Source organism: Parus major, chromosome 3 (genome assembly GCF_001522545.3).
Source record: "Parus major isolate Abel chromosome 3, Parus_major1.1, whole genome shotgun sequence".
NCBI lineage: Eukaryota > Metazoa > Chordata > Aves > Passeriformes > Paridae > Parus > Parus major.
The window spans coordinates 56,037,542-56,043,541 of record NC_031770.1 but is presented as its reverse complement, the minus strand read 5'-3'; the positions used below and the strand labels follow the sequence as shown (position 1 = coordinate 56,043,541).

At 43.8% G+C, this 6,000-nt stretch overlaps 1 protein-coding gene across 2 annotated transcripts in view; it reads left to right on the top strand.

Moving 5' to 3' along the window:
* The first annotated feature begins 1,091 nt into the window (after positions 1-1,091).
* Positions 1,092-6,000, top strand: part of MTHFD1L (methylenetetrahydrofolate dehydrogenase (NADP+ dependent) 1 like) — a 143,666-nt gene continuing 138,757 nt past the window's right edge. For both annotated transcript variants that reach the window (XM_033512763.1, XM_033512764.1), the window contains exons 1-3: positions 1,092-1,241; positions 3,838-3,888; positions 3,984-4,037. In XM_033512763.1, the coding sequence (XP_033368654.1) occupies positions 1,107-1,241; positions 3,838-3,888; positions 3,984-4,037 (240 nt within the window). In that variant the 5' untranslated portion in view covers positions 1,092-1,106. The remainder of the gene's footprint in view (positions 1,242-3,837; positions 3,889-3,983; positions 4,038-6,000) is intronic.

Below are 6,000 nucleotides of genomic sequence, written 5' to 3'. Positions count from 1 at the left end.
GCGGCGGCGGCCGCCCGGTAAGAGGCGCACGTGGGGAGGCAGCGCCGGCTGATGCAACCGGGGGGTGCGATGGTGTGGGCATGGAGGGAGGAGGGGTGAGGGGGATTTGGGCCGTGCGCCCCCGCCGGGTGCGTCGGGTCGGTTGTCGAGGTGGGCTTTTTGGGGGACCTCGTAGGAAAACGCCCCCCGTTCCCGCAGCACCGCGCCGGGCTTTGGTTTTGGTGGCATTTTGAGGGCGAGCAGAGCTGCCGTCATGTGGCGGTGGCTCAGGTGAGGGGGTGCGCAGATGTGTGCCTGGAAAAAACTTGTCCCTGGTCGCCCCCCGCCCCTCCCCGTCCCGGTTCAGCCTTGGACGGGATCGTTTGCGACGGCATTGGATTGAGCTGGTCATTGGCTTCTGCAGGGGTAGGAGCTATCAAAAATCCATTCCAGGCTGTTCTCTGTTTGTCTTCCTTGCTGTGGGGGACAGACAGACATATTTCAGGGAGTCTTCTCTTTGCCCTGCTGCGTGTCATCTGCACACGCTAAAGGTAACAGGAGACCTGGCCGCTACTTACCCAGAATTTTTTTTTCCAGAAAGCATTCCCAGTGCCTGGCTGTCACTGGTTTTTCCAAGAAGTAGTGTGGCAAACAGAGCTGCCTTGTCTCCCTTCTGCCAGTGGGTTTTGAAAGGCATCCATGAAAGTGGCTGCTCTGCTGCTCATGGGGTTGGTGTAGGTTGTGTGTTGAGCTGTGGCAGCCCCAGCTGTAAAGGCCTCTGCATCTGTCACCTCCCTGGCCAAGGGTATGGAAACGAAGGGTGCACCTGACCCGAGAGCTGGCCAGACAGCTCAGGATGGTGGTTCCCTGCTGTGCTTCTCGTGGTGGGGCTGGACAGGCCTTCTCATGAATTAGCACAGCCTAGCTATAAAGTTTTGGGCATGTCAGAGCGATGCCCCACATACCTATCGGAAAGAAAAAAAAAAATTTGGCCTGTTAAGGTTTTCTGTACCTGCCTGCTGTACACCAGCCCTCAGTTCATATCCAACCATAATTTTGGGGATTAAAAATGGACGTGCCCAAGCATTTTTGTTGTATTGATGACTAACACAGGTGTCTGCCGTCTAATGTTGGGAGGGTTTATTTTGTTAAAGACTTGTTTGTCACTGTGTTGCAGCAAAGTCACTGAGAATGCAAAGAATTCCTTGGCCACTCTTAAGAGAGAAAACCCTCGGCTTGAGCCAACGCTTGCCATTATTCAGGTAAAGTATGTCTGTGCACTCACTGGCTGTGAGAGATCTCCTTTGGTACCATCACCTGTCTGAAACTTCATAAGCACACCACGCAGAAAGTAATTTTAATCCTTTTTTTTTATAGAGAACATTGTCTGCTTTATTATAAAGCAAAGTAATAGGATGAGGTTGTTCTACCAGATGGTAGATTGCCCTTCTCCAGGCCTGAAACAGTCACAGCAAGCTTCAGACTGGGACAGCTTTGCAAAGGAAAGGAACAGTTTTATCCCTTCTTCCTTTTGCTAATGTAGTCTTCCCCATTTTAAGTATGGATCACTTTTTCTCACAGCTTGTCGAAGTTGATTAATTTAATAGTTGAACTAAAGTAATGTTCTCAAACCTTTATTTAGGTTGAAGCTTTTTTTTGCAGTCCTGAGCAAAGTGCTTAAATGCCTGAAAATGTGGGCCTTCCTTCACTTCCCATCCCTGAAATAACAATGCCAGGATTAATGAAAGACCCTGTTGCTTCCTGTCAGACATGTTACCTTTGGTAACTACAGCTTATCAATGTCTTCCTGCTCTTCTGGGGAAAGGAAAACCACACTAAAAAGTCCCAGTCAGCTCAGAAGGGTCTGTGTGAAATAAGTGCCTTCTGTGAAGCGTCAGCATCCTGTAGAAGTAGCAGCACTTTCTGATGTGGAGGAATCTTGCAGTAGTTGAGAACCATTGTTTTAGTAATGCTGTGGAGAGCTTTCCATCCCACCAAATGATGGTGCCATTTTTGATGGGCAATCAAAATTGGAGATGAGGATTGCTATCCCTGCAAAGCTGGAAGTTTGGGATGAAAGTAAGGATGTTTATCAGAGGGGATCCAGAGCCATGCTGGCAAAAATGTTATTGTCCTGTTTTCTAGGGTGGTGGAATTGGTTTTGAGTGGGCACACACTGAAACTCTGACCCAGTAGGTTTTAAGTTTAAAAGCCAGCTGTAAGTATTTTTTAAGTACTGATAGTGAATCTAAGTAATGGGTCAAGAGCTTTATTTTAGAAGGTCTTCTAGTGAGGCTATCTGTATAGGCTCTCCCATCTCTCACCCTCCCTTATAACTGCATTTCACAGAGCCCTCTATGGCTAAAGCTTAAGGACTGCTAGAAAAGCAGTGCCCTGCTTTTTCTCACTCTTGCTCATATCCATCCAGTTGCACCATGATCTGGACTAGGACTGTGATCTGCCTTGACAGTGAGGGGTCCAAAGAGGCTTCCTTTCAACCACATTTTTCTCCTGGATCTGGTTTTCTGCATGGCCACATGTGTGTTTTACACTGGCACAATGGAAGGGATGTCCCTTTTGTCCCTGTTTACCCCACTTGGTCTGCCTCATGAGGTGGCTGTAGGAATATGTGGCTTAGATCCTTCTGGGTAAAATTCACCCCAGCCCTGTTCTCCAGCTGTCCAGTCACTCTAGCTCTGGTCTGGTTGTGAAGACTGAAGCAGAGCCCAGTCTAAATGTGTATTTGTTGGTGGAAAGAAAACTTGCTTTCGTCTACAAGTAATGTGGGCAGAGCCCTAAGATTAAACTCCCCAAGTGCAACATCTGCCCAGAGGAGCAGAGGGAGCACAGTGAAATTATCTCCTTTGCCAGTCACTCATGAATAATGTTGGTCAGCATGACAGGGCACCACCTCTTTGGCAGGTCTGGGAATGAGGAGTTGCAGACTGAACCTGCAGTGGAATGATTTTAGGATTGTCCTTTTCCTCTTGAGTCAACTGGATCTGAATCTATGCCAAAATTGATACCTGTGTTGCTTATTGTCCATGCTGAACCTTGGTTGGAGCTGTGCAACAGCAAAAAATGTATGGTGTGTTCTTATTAATTTTTTTTGATACTGAAAAGTAAAATAAAGCATCAGAATCCTGCTTAACAGTGGAACTCTTGCCCACAAAGCTCAGCAAAGCACCACTGGTTTCCCTGAACCTCCTGTCCTGCCCTTGTCCTCTGCCAGCCTATGTGCCGAGCTCTGGCCCCACCTCTGCTGCTCACTGGGTTTTGATAGGAGCTGGTTTAGGGCAGAGACTTTTTTCACTCACACAACGTAAGTGTTCATCTGTCAGTGCTGCAGCCTCAGGGACATTACAGGGGACAGTGTGGTACCCCCAGGTGCTCCATCCCAGTTAAGCTTCTTGAGCAGTCAGAGTGAGCAGTCCCACTTTTACTGTCGCAGGGGAGAGGCTGCTGAGCTGTCCTAGACCTGTCTCTCCGTCCTTGGCACAGTGTGGGCTCTGCACAGTGTCCTCAGTGCAGCAGCTTCTCTGATGCCACATTTGGGGAGTGGGATGCTGGCAGTGCAGGGAGGTGGGGAATAGAGGGCAGGCCCTCCTTCCCTAACAGGAGTTGCCCCTCTCCATGAAGCCTGTGCTTTTAAACGCTCTTTTTATCACTGTCAGCAGTCTTGAGCTATTGGGATTAACAGGGATGGCCTTCTGCTTTTTAGTTAGAACTGTTTCTTGTTAGTTTGAATATCTTTAGGCACAGACATTGTTACTGTGTTTCTTGCATAGACACGTGCATCAGTGTACTCGTTTTTAAAATGTATTCTTTTAAAACTCAGTTACTGTTTTGTTCCCCAAGGCACGCAATGACCAGTTGATTCAAGAAGCAAACAAGAACTTTGCCAAAGAGGTAAGCTTTAGCTGATACATCTATTAATAATCATGAGCTACTTGCCTTTGGTAATTTTAAGTTTTTTTGTGGTTTTTTTTTTTTTTTTTTAACAGATTGGTCTACGTGTTATTCATATCTGTCTTCCTGAAGGCAGCACCAAGGATGAGGTAACTGATGTACCTGAAAGAGTCCTACTTTTCCATTTTTGTCATAAACTTTTATTTATTACTGGCATTCATTATTATTTTGACTAACCTCTAGAAACTCAAATGTGGTTTAGGATTGCCTTGGTTAAATAACAAATATTATCTCCTTACTGGCAAGAGTGAGAAAAAAGAGAATTAATGAGAATATCTGCTGTTCCCTGGCAAGGTGGGGCAGAATCAATAGAGTAATGTTTTGGTTTTGTGCTTGGTGTTTAATCCCAGCTCAGGTATCCTGTCTCCTGCATTTGCTCTTGTGGCTGTACCTGATTATTGCCCAAATTACTCGGGGAAATTACAGATTATATGATTATGTGGGGAAGGGAGAGGGGTGTTGAATTTGTCTACTGATCTTTTAATGTTTCAATTATGTATTAAAAAACAAACATCCACCCCAAATCACTAGAGGCCTGAATTCTTTACCTTGTTGAAGGCACAGCACTTAAATATAGATAAACTTTTTTTTTTCTTTTTCTTTTTTTTTTTAAATAACTTAAATATAGATAACCATGTGAAAGTTAAACCAGTGGAGGAATGTACAGTAAAAGATGACACTGTTCACAGCTGGCCTCCTTGTGCTTGGCAAGTTTGATAATTCTGCAGGCTTGAGAATTCTGTGTACTGTTTTGTTTTTTGGAATACTTTGTTCTTAAAATGTTACTGCCTTGCAGTGTAACCTCAAGAACTGCTTCCAGATACATTGAAAGGAACTTTCTGTGAAGTTTTGTAGATTACAGATAGTCATCTACCCATTTAAGAAGAGTGGGCTTTTGAAATAAAAAAACAAATACAGTTTGTTGTTGGTAAATGTGTTTTATCTATTGAGTAACACAGCAAGAAATAGGTAAAATCCGGTGACTATGTGGCAGGAGTTGCAGTTACTTTGAAGCAATATCTTAGAAGTGGTTGAGCTCTGTATTTAAAGAGAAATTTGGGTTATTTCTGTTATTTAAAGGAAGTTACTTTCAATAAAATTCATCATGGTTTGCTTACTCTCTTTCTTACTCACTATGACAGGTTTTTTCATCTACTAAAATCCACATCTCAGTTATGTTCCCTGGTGTGGGAAGGTGGGAGGGATTTCAATACCACGCACATCTGGGGTTTGCCATAACTTTCTGTGTACAATAAAGGCAAGTTAATAGTATGCTACTTTGCCCTGCATGAGTTTTAAGTAATTTACATGCTGTGATGATGGAAAGCTGAATTCAAGTAAGGTGCAATTAAAATGGAAAACCAAATTACTTTCCCAGGAGGCAGAAATACAGCTTGAAGTTTTAATTGCTCTGTAGACCCCCAGCATGTTGTAGCATATTAATGTTTTTTAAAGAAAAATGAAGATGTTTTCATGTCCATATACTGGTACATCATCCTTTCTAGTGCAATGTATATACCAGCCCTGTTGCTGTCAAGTGCCATAGGACCTTGAGAGATATGCCTGGTTTTGCCTCAGGAGTTAGGAAACTGAAGAGGCATTTCTGTACCAGTGACATGCTTGTGTAAGCTGTATTTAGCATGAAAATAGTAGGTTCTCTTGGTTCAGAGTTGCAGCTAATCTAACTCCTGTATAATTCCCCTAGTTTAATGTTGATTGCATATCAGGTGTTTGGGTAATAGGGTTCACAATTACAATGAATAGTTTACAAGAAAAGTATTTTAAGAAGGCATGGTGTTCAGGAAAAAAAGCAAACTACTTACAATCCTTTTTCTGTTGGATGTTAATCCAATTCTGTTATAAAGCTTTGTGATGTTTGCACACTGGTCTTATATATAAGATGGCAAGACATGCTTGCATGACATTTCTCACCTAAAAAAAAACTTTGACATGTTTTGTTCTATTCTATTCTTTCTGGTCACGGCAGAATAGCATGGATCAGCATTACACTTTAGAGAGGAAGGAATCAGGGGTAGGTAGTGCAGTCTCAGA